This window comes from Prinia subflava, chromosome 5 (genome assembly GCF_021018805.1).
Source record: "Prinia subflava isolate CZ2003 ecotype Zambia chromosome 5, Cam_Psub_1.2, whole genome shotgun sequence".
In the NCBI taxonomy this organism is placed as follows: Eukaryota; Metazoa; Chordata; class Aves; order Passeriformes; family Cisticolidae; genus Prinia; species Prinia subflava.
The window spans coordinates 58,059,409-58,080,299 of record NC_086251.1 but is presented as its reverse complement, the minus strand read 5'-3'; the positions used below and the strand labels follow the sequence as shown (position 1 = coordinate 58,080,299).

Sequence of the window (20,891 nt, the reverse complement as noted above, 5' to 3'; positions counted from 1 at the left end):
AGAAAGGCAGATGATGTCTTAACCTTTGAGTTTGGTCATTAATTTGTAATTAAATGAAAAGAAACAGTTGATTTTATTGTATCATAAACCAAGATTTATGCAGGAGCTCCCACTTGGTCATGGCAACTTGTTCTTTCAGTCATTTCCAACCAAGCAAGCTTAGTGGTAGGGAGGACATCCCTTTGTTACACTTTGTTTTTTTGAGCACTAATAGGGATTTCAGAGCTGTCCAGGCCATGGGTGATGCAGTTATTGCTCCACCAGGCTGTTTTTTCAGTTGTTTATAATCGTGTGTACATACACCCACACTGTCTCTGTATTTGAATAGCTTGAGGAAACTGGACTGTGTACTTTTCATGCTTCGAGTCCAACACAAGTCTGTGCTCTTGGCAGGAATTTGGCTTGGTTCCTCCCAATAGCCGGGAGAGATGAGCCAATATTCGTAGATCACTCAACAGTATCTTTGCAAAAGTTGGGTCAAGATTTTGATTTTTGAGAGACTTTCTAAAGCCTTACATGTTTCCCATTGAGACCCCAAACCACTGTTGTATCTTGGAAAACCTCGGTCATATGCCTGGCTCTCTGACAGATGTGTCTTATCAATTTTATCTTCTTACTCTGCGATTAGACATGAAATATAGGAGTGTCTCGTGACAAGCCCTCAGTAATGTGGTCAGGATATCCCATCATGCCACAAATACCTTTTAAGGTTTTTCCCCTTTTACCGTAAAGCCGCATTTCCTTGTCTTGTTCCCACATGCTGCTGTTGCACTGTAAAATGCATTGAAAATACAGGACAGAAGGTAGAAGTCTTGTTTCAGATTGAGTAAAAGGTTTGTTGTGACTATTTTGGGACCCCAAGTGTTTCTTTTTTGTTGTCTGTCTTTTAGTTTTTTTCCATGTGATTTCTTGCTTCTGGAGGTGTTTGGTGGGATGGAGTCAGTGAATACTCCAAGTACTTGAGTTAGTAAGACCTGTCAGTCTGGGGGCAGCTCAGCCCATACCATGGTGCAGAACTTTCTCACAAAGTAAGAAATGGATGTGGAGGGAGAAGAGAGCAACATATCTTGTCTGGAGTCTGGTGTGAGATCTCACACTTGGTAAATGTGGTTGTCTTGTGAGGCAGTGGGTGACATTGAGCTGGATTGTGCCTAAAAAATGCAGTTTTGACAGTCTGGACAGACATGGAAAATTTCGTAATTGTGATTCAAGTTCAGGTGTGCTGTAGGCAGCTGTTGATCCAGATAACTCCTTAATTCGATATTTGCTGAGAACTCTGAAAACTTGCAAAGCTCTCATTGAAGGAGAATGAAGCATAATAAAAAAGGTTATTGACACAGTTGAATTATTATTTTAGTGCATGTGTTTGCCCAATAGACCATAATGGATTTGGAGTGGTTGTTCTGGTACACTGAGTAAATTCTGGGTCGGTTTTGGTGTGCCTAGTCATTGTGAAAGCACTTATTTCTCAATGCCACACAGCTGCTCTTGAAGTGTCAAGAATTGGCCTGTCAAGTACTGGCCTGTTGTTTGACCAAACTGGCAGAATGGTGCTGTAAGACATGTTTTTATGATTGTGTCCTTAACTGACTAGGCAGCACCATGTCAGAAAGAACCACTTTTATTTAAATACCCACAGAAATATTTTTTTCTATATTATCAAGAGTTAGTAACCTAAAAGCTTCTCTATTTTTTTCCCCTAGGGAAAAAAGAAAAGCTCATCTGTACTGGATAAAAGTGATTTAAGTTTTAGCTTGCTACAAGTTCTCTTGTCAGGTCCAAGCCCCTTGAAATGGTTTTCTAGTAGAGATGTTGAAACACAATGGGTGTTGGAAATGTTTATTTATTATTAATTGACTCAGTATGTCTTTTTTTTTTCTTCTTCTTCTTTTGAAATGCCAGCCAGTCAAGGCTGTTGTTCTGCCACTACCTGGTCTGCTTTATTTCTGGTGCAGCTGAGATGAACTGGTCTGTACAGCAGAGTATGTACATGGGAGTTTGGAAAATAGGGTTAACTGTGCCTGAATGTCTCCTAAATTTTTGAGATGTCTGGGCTCATTTAACATTCTCTTTTCTGCAATGTGGAGCAGAATTTCTCTGACAAAACCAAAATGAAACAGAAGCGGTGTGCGTGCATCCTTTTCCCAAAAGATATAAATAGTCTGGGAGGAGGATTGTGTTCCCAGCAGCTTGGCAGATGATGCTGAGAATTGACATAACACAGATAGAGGCAGAGCACCGGAGTCTCTTTTTGCTTTTGCTTTGTTTGTTAAAGGAAGGGGTTCATATCAGCTCTTTGGAGTCCTGAAGCTTCTGAAATAAAAATGAAATGTTAGGAAAGCAATCTCTGAGATTTTGTGTCACAGTGTGTGTGACTGGGCTGAAGAGAAGGGAGCTGCAGACAACTGCAGATAGCTTATCAGCAGTGTTCAAAACCCCCCAAATTTTCATCTGAATTGAGCACTTCTCATCTGAATCTGACAGAGTTGTGGTTCCTGCCTGAAAGCTGTGTCCTATTGCAATGACGAGCTGTAGTCTCTGCGTGGCACATGGGCTGCCTGTGAGACCTCTTCATTTGTTAGTTGAAGACAAGAGCCATTGTTTGGGTTTTTTTTTTTTTTGCCAAATAAAGTTTTGAGAGCATTTTGAAGTTGTCTCCTCACAAGGTAAGGACAGTAAAATCCCCATTGGTAGAACTTAACAGAATGTGGACAGGAATGAGAGAGAAATTGGTGTCCTCTTCTCCCAACTCCCTCTTGTATTTGGCAGTCGGGAAGAGATGGCAAAAAAACATAGGCAGCAGCTACTGCAGTAGTTGAAAAAGGATTTATGGATTCCTGAAGCTGAGGTGTGAAAAGACTGTTTTTTATCCCTAACTCCCTCCGGATCTCTTAAGCTCCTTTATTCTCAGGCTCTCAGAAGTGCTTGGTGTCACTGGAATCATGCTTCTCTTTCCTCTGCTTTTGGTCATATCCTGTAACATGGGAAAAAAGGGCTTTAGCTGGGTTCTTTTGACTCTTTAGGATCACAGAGGTTATGGTTGCTGCAGACTCCAGGAAGAACCTGCCTTCTAGGCTGTGTCTGTGAGTCCCTCAGCCCAGAAAATAAAGCTGCAGTGGCCAACTGCAAATTGTTGATGAGCTCTTGGCTATGTAGCAGAAACCACTGTGACTTGTTAAATGTACTGAAGGTTGGGAAATAAACAGGTTTGACAGCTGCTCCCCCCAAATTGGGCTGTTCTTGTCTCAGTTCAAGAATCACTGCTTGAGAATATCCAATTGTCTAATCCAAGCTAAGCAAGATGCCCAGGAATGTTTCTAGAAGCATCTTTGATTTAAAAAACTAGTTGTCATTCCGTAAGCTTTCTCATGTGTGTGTTTTCTGTTAATATTGCCTTCCCATAAATCAAGTCATTCTACTTCTGTAAGTAAATTTCCCTCTGACATTGAAATTGAGGAACAAGTGAAAACACATAATTTTTGCTGATTCTTTCCACTCCTCTTGTTTGTGGTTCAGGTCTTGGCTATGTATTGAAGACTGCATTATTATTTTTTAATCAAAACTTTTTCTTTCCTAGTAGAGAGGATAATTTGTTTTGTTACTTCAAATAATGGAAATATCTTGATTATAAAAGCTGAAGAAATAGGGACTTAGAAATTCTAAGTATTTGATACCGTTTAATGAGTGTATCTACTAAAAATAGGCTTTGTAAAGAAGTGTAGCAACTCATTCTGTAATACTCCTAGTCAACAGCAAAAGCCATAAAGATTTTTTTTTTTTACTGAAATGATTAATGACTGTGTATCTAAAGTCCTGTAAATTTTTGTAGTGCTCAGCAGGATCTAAAATTTTGAGAGAATATCTTGTGTTCCTGCTTGTGAAAATAGCTGTCCCTTTAATCTGTTTTGTTTGCTCCCTTGCCAGCCAAGCTAAAAAAGCGAGCAGCTCCATCAAGTTCTGCTGATGTTGTGAGCCATTTTCATCCTTCAGTGTCCCACAGGGCTGATTCCTTATCTGTCATCATCCCTGCATGAAGTGAGTGTGTGCATGTGTGAGGAATGCAGGATTGGGCACAAATCTTGTACCCTTTGAAGACACTCTGTCCAAAACAAACACTTAGTTCCCAGTAAGTGTAATTTAGCTGATAAATATCTTAACAGCTTTCTGGGGAGGAACCTCTGCTTGTTTTCTGCAATGTACCAAAAGCATTTTAGTACGATCCTGAAGTCCTTGAGCATGAGGGCCTGTAGTGCTGTTTGTGCATTGATGATGCCAAACCATGTAGATGCTTTATTGTTTGCTTCCCCCAAAAATGTGATGTTCTGTACTGGTCAGAGGCTGGGCCTTTTGTTTAATATTTCATGGGGATGAAAGAGAAGAATAACGGATAAAACCGCTGTCCATGAAATGAAAATGAACATTTTAATGTTTATTGGTGTCAAGGACCAGAGACTTTATTGTTCCTGGTTGGCATTACTGATTGTCCCTGTTGTATGTCCATGTGTAAGTCCTTGGGCATTTCCTATTGATATCTTCATCCTGATTACATGTTCTCAAGATACAAACTCAAATCCAAAGGGAAATGAAATGTTTTAGGGAGTGTATGAAGTAGAATACAGATTGCAGAGGCTGTGCAGCCTTGGTGTGAAGAGAAGCAGCAACATCTCACCCTGTTTGTTCAGATCTCATGTGAAGCTGCTGTCTTCAGACAAGCTCAGTATTGAACAAATGTATGGATGTGATTTTTTTAAAATATAAACATTTGTCATCATTAGTTTATATATGTAGTATATCTGCATACATAATACACAGGCAAATGAAAAATTGCCTATTTAGGGCTCCTAATTTAAGAAAACACAGGGCCATCTATTTTGGCCCTGATTTAATGGTGAATTAAGCAGGTACTTTGGTGCTTTACTCATTTGGGGAAAGCCACACGTAATGTGTTGGCCAATGAAAGATATACAGAGTGATGCCCTGCTTCCACAGTCAGCTGTGCTTGCTGTAAGGCCAGTGGGAAAGAGTTGGACTTGGAAAGAAATGGAAAGATCTCCTGAAATGATGTGGTCTGTGTGCCATGAGGAGCTCTCTAATACCAGTGGTGCTGGGATGTCCCTCTGTGCTATTGAACGAGTTGGGTATCTTTGGTGAAGTCACAGAAATTGCTACATATCTTTAATAACTAGCTAACTAAATAATTCATATGAAAAAAAGTATTTTAAAATTTTAGAGTACAAGGTAATTTTGTTTTCAACTCATATTTTGAAGTCTTTATTTCAAGATGTGAAAGAATTCATTAAATCCAGATTTTTTAACAACCTGCCTTCCTGGTGATGCTCTGATGTTAGTGGTCTGCAGTGAAATCAGAAGTCATTCCTTAGAGCAAGGTTGGGGAAATGGCTTTTTTCCCTTCCTCAGGAATCAGATGGAAATGTGTGACCCAGCATGGCCATCGGTGCTGCAGTGGCTGCTGTTTGTGGGGACAAGGATGACAGATCTGTTTGGAAGGAAGCTTGGGATGTGTGTATATTAAATCTGTCTGGAGATGGGAGAGCAGGCAGGATATGGACAGAGCCCAGCTCTGCCCTTGACTTGTCCCATACAGCCCCCTTTGAATTCAGAAGGAATTATCTCCAAATAAATATAAGGGTGGACGTGCATGAGTGAGTGAGAATGCGATCACCTGATGTGGGATTCCCATAGTGAGGTGTTGACTCATCTTTTTAGTATGGAAAGCTATTTTGCAGCCTTAGAAACAGTGGTTTCAGTTGGGGAAGGCATTGAAGCACTTGTATGAAGTGCTTTTCCAAGGAGGGATTTTTTTTTTCCATAGTCAAGTCCTGTGCAAACTTGAAATGTCTTTGATTTAGGGAAGGGGGGGTGAAGTAGTTTCAGGTGCTGCTGTCTGTGAGTAATATCCTGCACATGGAGCCCTGTTCTGTTGGTCCTTAGGCAATCCCCTGATAAAAAACAACACAAACACCTGCACCTGGATCCACCTGCTGAGTTCTGTGGCTTTGCACTCCCTATTCTGTAGCTTAGGAGGACGCAGGCAGGGACTTTTCTGTGCTTTGGCCTCTGTGTTAAGAGAGGCAGAACAGCACGAGCTGCCAGAATGAAGGAGGCACTGAAGCTGTCCTTGTGCTGGGCTCCTGCATGCAGGGACAGCTTGGGGGAGGAAGGAGAAAACCCTTTCCCTGCCTCGCCTGCTCTCATGCATTTACTATTGCTCCTCCTGTAGTGAGGACATAAATTCCTTTAATTATGTACATTATATTGATTTCTCATTATTTTATTGAGTCCGTGCTCCGGCAACTTCTAAATTCCAGGGTTAGTGTGCTAATGAAGTTTGATCTTTCCATACCCAGATAATTTGTATTTTTAAATAACTTTTAGTTTTCTAACTAAAAGAATTCTGGAGCAAGAAAATGCCCAAGTAAATTCAAGGTTTGCTCTCTAACATTGATAGCTGCTGTGCAAGGTGCAGGCTGAAGCTGGAGTTCTCCATGTGTTAACAACAACAAAAAAATTGCCTCTTTTTTTTTTTTTTTAATTGTGAGATACAATTGTGTTTGTTTTGCACTTTCTAATCTTGAAAACAGAAGCTGGGCTAAACTGGTTGGCTCTCATCATCTCTGCCTCTGTAAGGACTGGAACCAGTTTAGTTGGGGATAGGTCAGCAGTGTGAAAGTTTTGTTTAAGAACTTTCTCAGCCATGTCAGTGTTGTTTCTCTTAACTTGTTTAGCTTTTGTGCTGTGTTTGTGAAGGTAAAACATGGCTTAGCCCTTAATGTACAACTGTTTTGGCTTCAATATAGCAAAGCTATAAATAGACTCCCCTTTGCCTCCCCAGCAGTAGGAAATGACTGCAGCAGGTGTTGTCCTCTGCTAGAAATTTGCACATTATTACTACCCAAGTACTTTTTTCTTAAAATCAGCTTTTTTGTTATGTGTTCTTCCTTTATTAAATGCCAGCTGACTGGTCAGCAAGTATCTTGTTAAAATCTGAAGCCTTCATTAGGTCAAAAGAAATAAAAACAGAAAGGTATTTTTGGTGTATTTCTGTGCAGCCTCTGTGTAAAGTTTATTTTATATGCAATTTAAAAAGTATTACCAGAAGGCACAGGAGAGCTGTGTAAAGCTGTTGCTGACTGAAATAGTTTTGATTCTTTTAACTTTGCTGGGCTGGAGTTTAGCTCAGGTTTGTTGTAGCAGCTCCTCTGTGACAGGACTGGCAGATGCTTGGGAGTCTGCAGGCAAGATTTGTGTCCATGCTTGGACTGAGTTCTCCTTGCACTGCAGCATCAGGAAAATAAACACTTTTTTTGTGCAGCGAGGTGGTGCTTAGAGTAAATAAGGATATTGCAGTCTGGTCCATGTGAAATGGGTTTGCTGGTGTCAATAAAGAGGTGTCCCCTTGATACAGAGCCCATCACTTTGTTTGGATTAATGTTCGGTCCCAGCAAAGAGCTGGAGCTGTTTGGGCAGGGAGGATCAATGTGTTTGTGCTGCTGAGCCTGTTCTGCTCTCCTGCCACTGCTGGGGGCTGCAGAAAGGGTGAAATCCAGGGGACATGTCCTGTGCAAACAGCAGAAAAGGGGGGCAGTCCTGTGCTTCAGTCCTGTGTAACCTGTGTGCCTTTGCACCCCTTCCTTTGTCCCACAGATGCGAGAGTTGTGTGGAGCTGCTGTTTGTGAGAGGGGCTGGGAACTGCCACGAGTGTGACACCCCCCTGAGGAAGAGCAACTTCAGGGTGCAGCTCTTTGAGGATCCTGCTGTCGACAAGGAAGTGGAAATCCGGAAGAAAGTGCTGAAAATGTGAGTGTCACTGTTTAAAAGAACAGAAAGTGGATGTATTTCATGGATCAAAATTGTAAAATATTGACTTATTCAGTAGCACAGAGGAGATTTGTCTTGTTTTTAAAGTGGCAAACCATAAAACTTGACTCCATTTATCATGGAGGGATTTCAGAGAATCTGATTTTGTCCAACAGTTGAGAGCTGAATTCTCAATTTAGCCTTGAGGGATTCTGCTTAGCATTAGAAAATGTTGGGTATTTCTATGTGGCCTTCTTTGGCTAAGACTTGGCTCCAAAATTGAGATGATTAGATATTGAGGGGGTGAACGTGGCAGTAGAGCAAGAAACAGGACCTTGATTGTTTTGTTCCCTGGGGACCTGTTCTGAGAGTTGAAGGCCAGTTCCCTTCAAAATCAAAATAGGCAAAAGAGAGTTCACATTGTCTTTTGGTTCACACAGCAGTTGTTAGTGGAAATGGTTCCTTACAAGCCTGGTGTTACCAGTCTGTCATGCAGATTTGAAAGCTCTTGAAATTGAGATAAATGAGGTCTAAAATTGCATCTTGCTCCCTGTGACCAGTAAGCAGCATTTTATAAGGAAAATAAGTGAGCCCCTTGGTGTTTTGATAGAGGAAAATCTGATAAATGTAACAACCTAGAGAGAGCTATGTGAGCCTAAATGAACTTACAGGTAAATTATGAGCTTGTCAGCCTTTATCTAAAACTTGGGACAATAGTAAATGAATCATATGATGTTGCTGAGATGTGGGGAAACTGCCACTGAATACCAAGATGCTGATGTGGAAAGCAGGAACAGTTTTGATGTTGGATTTTAAAGTCTACTGAAGTTAACAGAAGTCACAGTGGAATAAGTCAACAGAGTTCACTAAACATGGAATAAAACTTAGTTAGAAGAAAAAATGTTGGAAAATGCTTGGCCCACTTGGGTTTGCCAGATTAGTTTTTAAGAGGCAGAAAAATGCCCCCAAATTGGAATATGGCCTCAATTCTTGGCATTTTTATATTCCTGGGTGTCACGGTCCACAGATCAGGCAGAATGTCAGTTTTATATTTTCTTGGGAAGAAAGTCTACATGTCTTGACTTTCAAAAGCTGCCCATGTTCTAAGCCAGTTGTCCCTTCATCTTTTTGCTTTCTCCAGCTCTGAGGAAGTGAATATGAGTGCTGGAATGGTCTTTTGATATGAGACAATTGTATAGCATTTTCAGTTTGCTGCTGACATATGCTTTCTATTGTTGGCACAAAGCCAAACTCCCTTTTCTAGAAAAGCTTTTTTTTTCTGTGGGTGTTCCTGTTGCCTCTGCCTTTGCTAAGAGGCTGGCTGGGGAGTTACTCTGTCTTGGCCTCTGTGCTCATGTTTACCTGTAACCCTGGAAAAGGAATTGGTAAACAATAGGCAAAGATAGCACTGATTTCTTCCAGGCTACCTCCTTTCCTTTGGAACAGGCACTTGTGTCTGCCTTTAAAGATTCTGGTCAGTTTGGGAGTCACAAAGCATACAGTAGATAAAACTGGATCAATGCTTAATCAGCTTGCAGCAAAAGCCTTGCTGAATGGAAATTTCATCCTTTGTTTTATAAATACTTTTCTCTTCTCTCAAAGATACAATAAAAGAGAGGAAGACTTTCCCACTCTAGAGGAATATAATGATTTCTTGGAAGAAATAGAAGAAATTGGTAAGTCTTAATGCTTGCACTTCTGATGTGCTGTGCTTGTGAGACCACAGGCTTTTATCTTCTGACTCAGCTGCCTATGAGAATGTCTAAGTTCAGTTTCTGTAATATGATTTATCGTAGTATCAGATTTTTATCTAATTACTTTTTTTCTGGATTTTAATCATATTTGCTGAACTGTAGGACGTTGTTAAGTAAAACATTTTGTCTGCCAGAGAAAAAAGCACAGTCCAAAGAGGAAGCAAGCTGGAAAAGAAAGGCTTGCAGGGGACTGTCAGTGCTGCACTGGCAAAGATTAAACAAAGAGAGGAGAAATTGAAATTTTCATTATATGCCTCCATTAGCTTTATCTACCATGACAGAAGCCATATGGTATCTTTCATCATTTTTGCTTCTGCAAGTACAGTAGTTGAATCTGCTTTGAAGCTGATGACCTTACATACCACTGTGGTAGCATTTTATGTTGCTGTGCAGAAGGGGAAGGTTTAGGAACAGACGTTGATTTCTTTCTCTTTGGATTAGCTGAAGCAGAACTTTGCCCTTTGGGGAAGGGACAATGTTATCAACAGAGTTTATTTTCTTCTTAGTTAGGGTGACTTGTGATTTATGGTGGAGTGATGGGTTTTGCCTAGAAAAACAAGGATGTGTTCAAAGGAGTGACTCCTAAATGGTTTGTTCTTGGTTTTTATGAGCTTCTGAGGCTTTTCTTTTTTTTGACCTGGAGGAAGAAGAGGTGACTTGGAGCATGCAGGAGGGGCAGTGAATGTGATTTGAAGGAAACCATGGCAATGACACTTTCCCTTCATTTTTCTCAAAGGAACCCTTGCTCTTTTTTGCACTGTGGTGTTTTGTAGAAATGTATCCAATACACTTTCTGCTGTGAGCAATGTATCATGTTTTTGCTGGCATCGGAAGGCTGAGGCTGGGAAGCCAAATCGTGTGGCTGGGAAACACCAGTCACACTCACATGGGTCCAAATATCTGGAGGAGATGATGTGGGTGTAGCTTTGTTTGTGTATTTTTTGGAATGGTATGGGGGAAGGAGAGAATGAATAGAAAGAATGGCCAGAGGATCCTGGAAGAATCTGTGTGCTTATGGGACGCAAAACTGGTTTTTTTTCATGTAGCATTAAATACAATTTCCCACTTAACTTCTGTTGCAGGGCTTTTCAACATCTGTAACAAAGGAATTGAAACTTTGCCTGAAATTGTCTGAACAAATTCATGACTTTGTGCAGGATGTTATGATTTTACAGCTCTTGGGATTAGATGGTTACATTGCAAATGATTCCAAATCCTGTACTGGGAACTTAGTTTAGAAGCAGCAGAAACCTGGCTGATCTTGGTAACCTTATGAAAAAAATTGAATTGGCCAATAATTGTTTTAGCCCTGCAAATGCATAATGAAGAAGCTTGACAGAGATTTTAGGAATTGGAGTTAGTTACCTGAGAGGGACAGCTAAAATACTAAAAGGAATTGGAAGTCCAACTGCATCCTAGTTCATTCGTGTAGCAGCCAGGGTGGTGAGAGGAAAAAAGGGGCGCAGTCAGAAACTTTTAATTTTCACTGTCAGTGGGTTCATTTCTGATATCCCAACTCCAGACAGATCCCAGAGCACAGGTTAGATTCAACACCACCACTTTAGGCTCAAGCCTTGTTTGCTCTCCCTGGTGACAAAGCCCATTGCACATTTGTCTCCAATCCCATCCCTGCTGTGGTCCTGGGCAGAATTCCCCACCTGGCACTTGTCTGGTGTGACGTTTCCCAGTGCATGTTGTGAATGGTGTGACTGAACAATGTGCTAAAAGTCATTGACTCTGTATGATAGTTCCACACTTTACTGCTGAGAGGAGTTATTTCATGTTTGTGTGTCTCTGAATTCCCTGCTTGCTTGCTCGTGTGGAAAACTGGGCTGCAGGGTGGAAAAGAGAGGATGTGCAGGGCAGCTTTGCCTTGTGGAGCCAACATTCAGCAGGCTGGCAGTAGCTGGTGGTGGTTGGGAAGGTAGGGAGCCAGGGAACTGGATTTCCCCTCTCTCCCCATGCTCCAAACTTCCAGTTTTTCTGTGAGAGGGTCAAAGTTCCAGCTTTACCTGGTTTTCCCCCTCTTTGCTGGAAGGTTTTGTTCCTGGAGTCGTTGTGGGGACTTAAATGAAGTAGTTGCAGTCAAAATGTAAACATCCTGTACAGGTGCATTTCATGTGACCCTGATTCTGATAGGTTTTCCAAATATTCCAGGTAGGTCAGCTCCAAGACTAGCAATGGAATGAGACACAGCAATTGCTGACCTCACTTGAAACACATTTTTCCCCTTCATATCAGCTGTTTTATACCTACAGACCTTTTCTGTTGAAATAGATGAGTTGGGCGGTGCAGCAGCAGCCTGTGTGTGTGTGGGAAGGTCAAACAAACATTAGGGTAGTCACCTTTTAAGATTTGTATTATAAAAACCAGGTTTTTGAAGTGGTTTAGAGTGATTTAGCCACTGAATAATGCTTTGGGCTAAAACATGTTAAACAAGGCTTTAAATAAAAACCACATTTTAAAGCAAATTTTCCCCAGAAGAAAAATCGGCTGGACAATTTGAGAACATTGTAAACACAGTTTGTTGTCATTAGCACAAGGAATAAAAATAAAGTGAAAGGGTTAAAACCTGCCTTTGGAAAAGGTGTGGGCAACACCCTGTATCACACTCAGTGTATGCCAGTGAGTCAGGTCTGTGTCTGTATGATGAGAGGGACCTGGTTAAACCTTTGAGTATTGCTGCAAGTTGCACTCTCTGGACACAATGCGAATTTCACTTGCTCTTTCTACAAAGTTTTCTTCTTCCCCCAAGTATTATTTCTTCTCTGTAGCCATTTTTCCAAGCCCTGTGTGAAAGCTCTCAGGGGCAGGAGCAGGACCTGTGTGCCTGGCACCTTGTGCTGGTATCTGAGCGAGGCCCCCAGGCATTACCACAGCACAATTGTTAGCGGTAATTGCTGCTTTTTAAAAACATCCACTGCATTCAGCTTCGAGGAGGCTGCTGTTATTTGTGTATTTCCCTCATCCTCCAGGACTTTATGCAGTGTGGGCTGGCTCATGACTTGTCTTGCTCAGAACACTTATCTGACAAGTGATCCTTGGATAGAAAGGGTTTTGCTATCTGTGATCGCTTGTGGGTTGTGCTGTTTACTGTTTTGTGGTTTGGTTTTTTCCCCCTCTGCGTGTGTGTTCTCGAGGATGGTGTTGCTGGTCCTCACACAGGCAATAACCCAAGTGGAAATTGGGCTTTATCATAGATCTGTTTCAGTCATCTCACCTGAACAAAGATTCCGCACTGTTCCAGCCAAAATGGTCTTTCTTAGACTGATGAGGCTGAGTGATTTCAATCATTCATTACTATGCAATTTTTCTGGAAGAATTATTGACTCAATAAAAGACCACTGAGGATAAACAGAAACAATTATTAATACCCAACTAGACTTTTCTGGCTTAACTATGGGTTTTCTTTTGTTTCTGATAATTATTTTATTATAATTACAGGAATGTTGGTTGGAAGGGACTTGTTAAATTCTCCTGCATCTTTTTTGCCCCTGACCCCTCTCCTACCCCTTTTAAAAGTACAAAGATCAGGCATCAAAAGCACCAAGGGGACATGCCAGGCAGACTGAGGATGAAGTTATCTCCCTCTGTAGCACTCTGCCATTGCCAGTCTGGGGTTTTAGGAAGGTTATAATTAAGGAGTTGTTGGTAGTAGGATGGAAGGAATATTGTTTACAGTGAACTAATGTTAATAATTTTTAGTCTTAGTCTAAACAAGGGAGATTTTGAGGGACTTAGTCCTGCAGTGCAGTGATATTCATTCATACTGCTATGTCTCTGGACAAATTCTTGTGTCATTTAATTAAAATTTTTGTCTCGTTTTCTTTTTTATAACTAGGAAAATATTTTTCTATTTGTTGTAGAACTGTATAATGAACGTTGTTGTTCTGAAAAGCGGAGAAAGTCTCCCTGTAGAGGCTGAATTTTAGAAGTTGGGAGTTTCACCTAAATAGAATGAAATGTTTCACAAAAACACAATAGTCTTCCTGTTATACTTAACAGATGTCTCAAGGCAAGTCATTTTATAAACCAACCAATGTGAGATGGATAAGTAGATAAATAATTGTTGCATACAAAACAGCTTCTGTTTCTTTTCCCTGAAGGGCTTCAGGCCTCTTATATCGGCTTATGCTATATTTCAACATGGACAAAAATAAGTCTGTCTTCTCTTTGAAACCTTTTCAAACCAGCCATCTGCTTTGCCACTCATATTCAGATCTACACCAATATTTTTTCAGGGTAGGTGTAGCATTTGAGTTGGGATTTTTAACTCTTTCTAGTTCTTCTAGCTCTAGAATTTTTTTTTAAAGTTAAGAAGTATATTTAAAATAAATGTCTGGCAAAAGTCAAAGCAGACCAAATAAAAAAAGTGCTGCACAGTCCTAGCTATGTTAAAGTTAGTGTGTTGAGTATTAGCAATTGTATTCTTGGGTTGTATAGTTGTTGGGTTTTAAATGCCAAGTAACTTGTGGAGGGGACAAGAGAGGGAAGTAATATCTTAATTATTTTTTGTGCCCTAGTGCCCCTTGCAAAACAGACTTGTCAGCTGTAATTGTGAGGGTACAATGGCAATAATTTGTATTCTATAAATATTGATGAAAAGACTTTTGAAGCTCATGAAAAATTTATTAGAAAATATGTTGAAAGATGTTTTGGCTGGCTGGCCACTGGTAACCATGCAGTGTCAAAGAGCAGCTTGTTTTGCTAGTGGCTGTTTATTGTAGAGGGAAGATGCTGTTTTCATGCACTGAAGGGCAGCTTTGACACTGAAGTGGATGTGGATAGATCCTGGTTAGGCTTTCCACTGTTTTACTTTTTTACACTGTTTCCAGTCTTGCAACAAAATGTCTTAAGTGTTTCCACTCTTGAAATGTGGACAAGTGAGTGTTGAGGAGGAGATGCTTAGGAGCAGGACAATGTTCCTCTTCCATGACTGTGTATTGGTATTCTCTGGGACAAATCTGCTCTGGCATTTGAGGGTGCTGGAAGTTGGAATCTCTGATTGCTGGTGCCCTGTGATATCCTTGAGTGCCCAAGCAGAGTAAGATGGAGCAGAGGCAGCATGGTGTGAGCAGATCTGACTGCTGAGAGGGCTGGAGCTGTGCTTTGGTTCCAGCCCCAGCAGAGAACAAGGGGGGATAAACACTCTCACCATGAGCAGAACAGTGGAGTTTTAGGGGGACTGTGCAAGTGGCTGCTGAAAATTCCCCTAACATTGATGCAGAAATAGATCTTTTAGATAGAAATGTTACTTCCTATGAAGTACCAAAACACGTCGATTTTTGTATGCAGTTCTCAATAAAGGTAGGCACCTGCAGGTGTTTAAAACATGCCTGCTTTTCCCCAGTATAAATTTCAAATTTTAAGCTTCTTGTTTTACAGACCAAATTGTGACCAGTTGAACCTACTAAAGATAACTGAGAAAAACACAAAAAAGCAAACCCCGAAGGCTTCAAGCAGCAATAATTGCAAAACAGAGCTCATCAGCTTATTGCTGGATTTATTTTTAGAGAAGTATTCACAATGTTCAGGAGCCTAAAGGCAATTTGGCATCTCCTCGTGCACCTGAAGGTGGCATCTGGGCATCCTGCTAGCACAGCATGGCTCATGTGCTATTTCTTTCTTGTGTCGTCATTGAAGAGTTCAGAGAGCTGCTGTGTGGATTTAAGTTGTAGGAAGTGCTGACATTCCCATGCAGCTGCTGCCATTGCAGAGCCCTGGGCTGACTGTGTGCCAGCATTTTCACATGACATTTCTTCTCTGCCCTAATACTCAAATATTAAAACTTCAGTGGGCAAATGTAGGCTGGACGTTTGGCAGTCAGATTGCCATTAAAATACTAAAGGTTTAGACTAAAATAATGTTTTACTAAGGAGAGATTGCTACAACCAAAAAAGTATGTGTTTGTCACAATATGAAATAGAATGTTATGCCTTTTGGAGAAGAAAAAATCCCAAAACATTTGGGATGAGTAGCTTGCTTCCAAAAACCAAGGAGCCGAACTTTGAATGGTTTGTTTGGGTTATGGCAGTGCCCAGAGGTTCCAGCTGGGATGAGATCAAGACCACAGGGAGAAGTGCTGCCTGAAGCTATAGCATGGAGACACAGCAGGTGGTGTGGAGGAGAAAGGAGCTTTTATTCCCCTTCTCCTGGTTCTTGCCAGTGGGAGACCTCCAGTACAGAGGCCCAGTGGTCTGCCCAGGAACAGCAGCGAAGTTCCAAAATTCAACTCAGGTGTTGATTCTGAAATTCTTAAAGCACAAACTCAGCCATCTTAGATCTTCTCCCTGAAATAAGGATGCTGAGGTGGGGCTGGAAGAGTTCAGCTGACTCAGAAGCCAGACTGAATTGAAATGTCATTCCTCTTGATACCCCTTATTATTTGGAAAAAGGGAAAATAAGTACAGCTTTTTTTTTTTTAAGTTAGGAAATTCTTGAACTGTATCTTGCTGAGCCCTTTTTTGTTTCAGTTTGAGCAAATTGAGTATTTTTAATAAGAGTAAGATGATATGATGGTTTGGTACTCCTGGAAAGAGAGTATCCCTGTTCCCATCTGTACCCTTTTATTGCTTCCCTGGTACCCTCTCTGGCACTTGCCTGACCCCTGTGTTGAGCCAGTTCAGGTTACTGGAGGATTTGTGTTGGCACTGCAGAGCATCCAAGGGAGTTGTGGAATCAGAGCAGGGGAAAGAGTGAGGGCTGTGCTTGGGGAGAGGGGCAGGACAGCAGGAGTGCCTCCCTTGGCAGTAGTGAGCTGGGCTTGGACAACTGAGCTGCATCCCGCAGCTCTACCATTTTGGACCTTCCTGTTTCTTCTTATCTCCATTTGCTCCTGGCACTGATTTCTTTTGCCAGTCTGGGCTACTTTTGGTTTGGTTTCCCTCAAACCCTGCTAACTGCTCATTTCTGCCACGTTAGCTGTGGGGAGGTTGGCAGAGGGGTGTGATGTTCTCCAGACTGAGATGTGTTACCCTGGTGGGTAACAGCAGACTCCGTGCTGCTTCCTTCTGTTCCTCTCTAGCAGCTTCACTGGTACAAATGACTTGGCAGTGGTGCCTGTGCCCAGGGTTAGCTTGGCCCTGGCTGCCTAAAAATCTGGGAAGAGAGAACTGAGCCAAAACCTCCCAAATGCCACGCTGGTGTTTCCACAGGAGCCTCCTTCCGCTCACAGGGTCTGACGTTGCTCAGTCGCTGCGCCGGTTGTTTCTTGGGAAGGATTTATCAGTGGCAGCACCAATTTCTCTGCTGCTTGTGTAGCCACGGGACAGAGCTGTTGGAGGCTTTGAGTGCTGTGTGCTGGCTCTGTTAATAGTTCTAGGGCCATGGGCATGAGCCCAGCATCCCCTCTGGATGGGGATGACCAGGAGACTCCCCAGTGACAAGGGCGTTCAGCTGGAATTCACTTGACCCACAAGTGAACCAGTGACCTAGAGGTGAAGGGCTCAGACATTGTATCCAATTACAAATCATCCAGACCATCTACAATCTTTCAAGCTGTTGATTATAGAAACTGTTCAATTTCTTGAGATATCATCTGTGCCATGTGTAGATAATTGGGAATGTGTGCTAAACTATGGAACTTGCTGGCCGACCCTGCTTGCTCATGATTACATGAGATATAGTCTGTCACCATTGAGAGACATCAAAAGAATGTCAGCTGACCTATTAATCTGCAAGCATCTGCAGATTCCTCATAATAAAGGTAATTGAAGGTTGGTGCCTTTTAAGTTATCAAGCAATGTGGATTTTTTTGTGTGTACCTGAGAATTCAGTCACTGTAGTCTTTTGCATTAGATATTCCCAGTGAAATGGGATGAATTAATTTCTAACCTTTTCTGCCTGTGTTTGGTCTAATTTAATTTTACAGGAGTCACCATGCTCTTAGCCATAACTGCTACTTGAAAAGGTCAATGTTTAATGAATAGTATGATGATTATTTATGTGTATCACTACCAGTGTCACGAAATGGGATGCAAAATTCAAATTTTAATCTCCTACAGATGTGTAAACCTACAAAAACTCTGCTGGCTTTCGTTGAAGTGCAGTGACTTAGCAGATTGTCTCTGTCTTTATAGGGCATGTTTAAATAAGTTCTATTACTGCAATGTTTATATTTGGCTAGAAGGGATAGAGAGCATAAGAATAGTGTTTCTTTGTCACAGTCATGCATGCTGACCTAATACTTTTGCTTTCTGTCTTTATAATATTTATGCAGTATTTAACTTGACCAACAATGTGGACTTGGAGAACACCAAAAAGAAAATGGAGCTGTATCAGAAGGATAACAAAGAAGTCATTCAGAAGAATAAGTTAAAACTGGTTAGTTAACTTCTCTCCCGTACAATTTTTATTAATTTGTTAAAGAATTACAGGTTTTGTGGAGTACTTTCTTAAAACAAATCACAGCTGAAAGCACTATGCAGAGTTCTTTGTATTTAAATATTGAGGTTGCTAGTTGAAATGTAGTTGTGCTTTATTTTGGGAAGGGCTTGAGAAGAGGAGCAGGCAGTAGAGCCTGTGTCTAATACATCACCATGGCATGTGTGCTGGCAGTGTTGTTGGACAATATCCAGGAGAGATGAGGTTCATTCCTACACCAGGACAATCGTTCCTTTCTCATCTGAAGGAAAAAAAGAATCCAGACTCAGACATTATGAAGCTCCCAGGAGAGAGTTGTAAAGCTGAGGCAAAGCACAGGCCTGGTTTATGCAAAATTCAAAATGAAAGATGTTGAAACAAACATTAAAACTTTTGTTCAAGAGCTGATAAGAGAAACATCAGGGATATTGTATATATGATCCGTGTGCAAAACACAGGGTTCTTTGAAGATTCATTCATTAAATTACGGCTCACATATCGTTTTGTTCTTTAAAAATAAACTTGCATGCATTTATTCCTGTAAGAAAAGCTTAATCTGTTAAATATTTTTTCAGCATAAAAATACACATTGTTATCAGTTCTTGAAGGAAAATGTCTGCCCAGAGTGTGACATAACAAGGGTTTGTGTTTGTAATCCAGTTGCACTAAGGACTTGCTTTCATATCAGTAGGGGTGAAATCCTCACTCCCCTGAAGTCTGTGGCAAAACTCTGAGTGATTTCTTTAGCTCTAGGATTTCACAGGAGGAGATTGGAATCTGAAAAATGTTTGTTTGAACCTCTTCCTTTTAAAGGCAAGGAAATTTCCCTAGGGGTCCATCTCTGATCTGTTATCCTGTCTCTGACACTGTGCAATATCCTCTGCTTCAGAGCTTGAAGAGACCTGCCAAAGCTTTGGCTGCATGTCTTATTTTACAGTGGAGCTGCAACCCCTGGGGTCACAGTGAGAACAGCTCTGCCTGCAGCCCACCTTCCCTTCAAGGAAGTGTCTCTGACAGCCTGGGCAGGGCTGTGTGGTGCTGTCAAGCAGCTCTGGAATACCCTGTACCCACTCCAGCCCCCAGGACTTCTGTTTGCTGTGCTCCACAGCCCTGCTGTGCTGGGGGCTGGCTGCTGGAAGCTGTGTCAATCCAGACTCCCTGAAGAGCTGGAAACATTTCTCTCTCTTTTTTTTTTTCATTTTTAACATTTGAAACATTCATAATTTCTTTTTCAACAATTGAAACATAATAGACTTTACACTGTGGTTATTACAAAAACTGCATGATCTTGCCTATAAATTACCCCTCTCCTAAAAGCTGAAGGGTTGCTTTTTCCTCTCCAGCTTTTCTTAGGAAGTTTTGGAATATCTTTATTCCATGCATGGTAAAAAGGTGTGTTACTTTCTTACCTGAACTTCTTATGGCCAGTCATTGTCCCTACATTCTTGACCTAAATTTTTCTGTCCACTATAATAGGTTGCTTCTGAGGGATACAGATATTTTCTGTCCCTCTTGTTGTTTTTGTTACCCTTTGCCTGCTCCAGTTTGGATTTGTGTTTGGCAAGGCAGAAGGGGCCAGAATTGAATTCAGAGATCTTAATGTCTCTCGTGAAGGAACTCTGTTTTCCCATCTCTGCTGGAAATACATTGATCCTAAGGCTGTTCTTCTCTTGTAGCTTAGAAAAAAAAAGTGAAGATCTTGGTGTCCCTGTAATTTTAAGTTGCTTTTTATATATAGATATTTATATACACTTTTTATTTATAACATCTTGCACTCTGAGTGGATTACAGCTTTTCCAGTGTTTCTCCCTTAAATATTTGCAACTCTCCAGTCATATGGTAACTTGTTGCTTCCTGCTTTATCACTAGATGTTTAATTTCACTTGCTGCTTTGTGCAGTCTTGAAATAGTTGTGTCTGAATTCTGTGATGTGAATGTGCATGTTTTCTTGATTATCCTTTCCTGAATGTGGCAAAATGTGATTTTACTTTCTGTTTACTTCTTCACTTGTAGGCTTGTGTTTACTCCGGGCTTCACTGTCATCATCTTTTCCTTCACATATTAGGACTGTGCTTAGATATCTTTAGTCTGGACACAACTCTTGCTGCCTGTTGAACTCATCTCTTCTCTTTTACTGTTCTGTTTGGTCTTCCTTTCAAGAATTTGATCTGACACGTGATAATTCTTCCATTTTCCTGCAGTCTGCTCTGGTTTAGGTTTGTTTATCAGTTTACTTATTTCAGACTATAATTTTTCTGGGCTGTTTCTTCAGACTAGGTCTGTCAGCACTTCCCTACAAGTTTTCTTCTGTTTTAGTGTAAATTCCAGGCAGTCTTTAGAGATAAATGTGCAAGAGCCTTGGAATGTCTCAAAAAGTACCCTGAGCTCTTCAGTTCTGTTGACTGAAGTTACTAAATCCCTTAATTCTCAGACGTAACCTCAGTTAGAAGTTTGGGGATTATCTGGTTTGTTTTTTTTCCTTTCATTAAATGCAAAGAGAGCCCAGTTCCAGGTGGTTGCTGGTTGGTGCCCATCTTTTTACCAGTGTCACTGCACCAGTTACGAAATGGGGGCAGGTTCTGTTGGCTCGGTGGCAGATGATGAGATCTGTCAGCTCTTACACCCAGGAGTAACTGGGCCTCCCTGGGACCCACAGGCTTGATCTGTCTGGTAAAGGGATTGTTTTTGCATCTTCTGGCTTTTATTAGGTAGCTGTGCTTTATGATATAACATTATAATTAGGACAAATTTTACTATGGTCTTGGCCTCAATGATCACAGAATCACAGAATAAGCTGAGTTGGAAGGGACCCACAGGGATTATTGAGTGCAGCTCCTGGCCCTGCAGAGCACCATCCCCAAAAGCCATCCTGTGCTGAGAGCATTGTCCAAACCCTCCTTGAGCTCTGCCAGGTTTGGTGCTGTGAACACTGCCCTGGGGAGCCTGTTCAGTGCCCAG

At 41.3% G+C, this 20,891-nt stretch overlaps 1 protein-coding gene across 2 annotated transcripts in view; it reads left to right on the top strand.

The window, feature by feature from the left end:
- MNAT1 (MNAT1 component of CDK activating kinase) overlaps positions 1–20,891 on the top strand; it is a 116,708-nt gene that overhangs the window by 26,365 nt on the left and 69,452 nt on the right. For both annotated transcript variants that reach the window (XM_063399569.1, XM_063399570.1), the window contains 3 exons: positions 7,666–7,818; positions 9,421–9,494; positions 17,791–17,894. In XM_063399569.1, the coding sequence (XP_063255639.1) occupies positions 7,666–7,818; positions 9,421–9,494; positions 17,791–17,894 (331 nt within the window). The remainder of the gene's footprint in view (positions 1–7,665; positions 7,819–9,420; positions 9,495–17,790; positions 17,895–20,891) is intronic.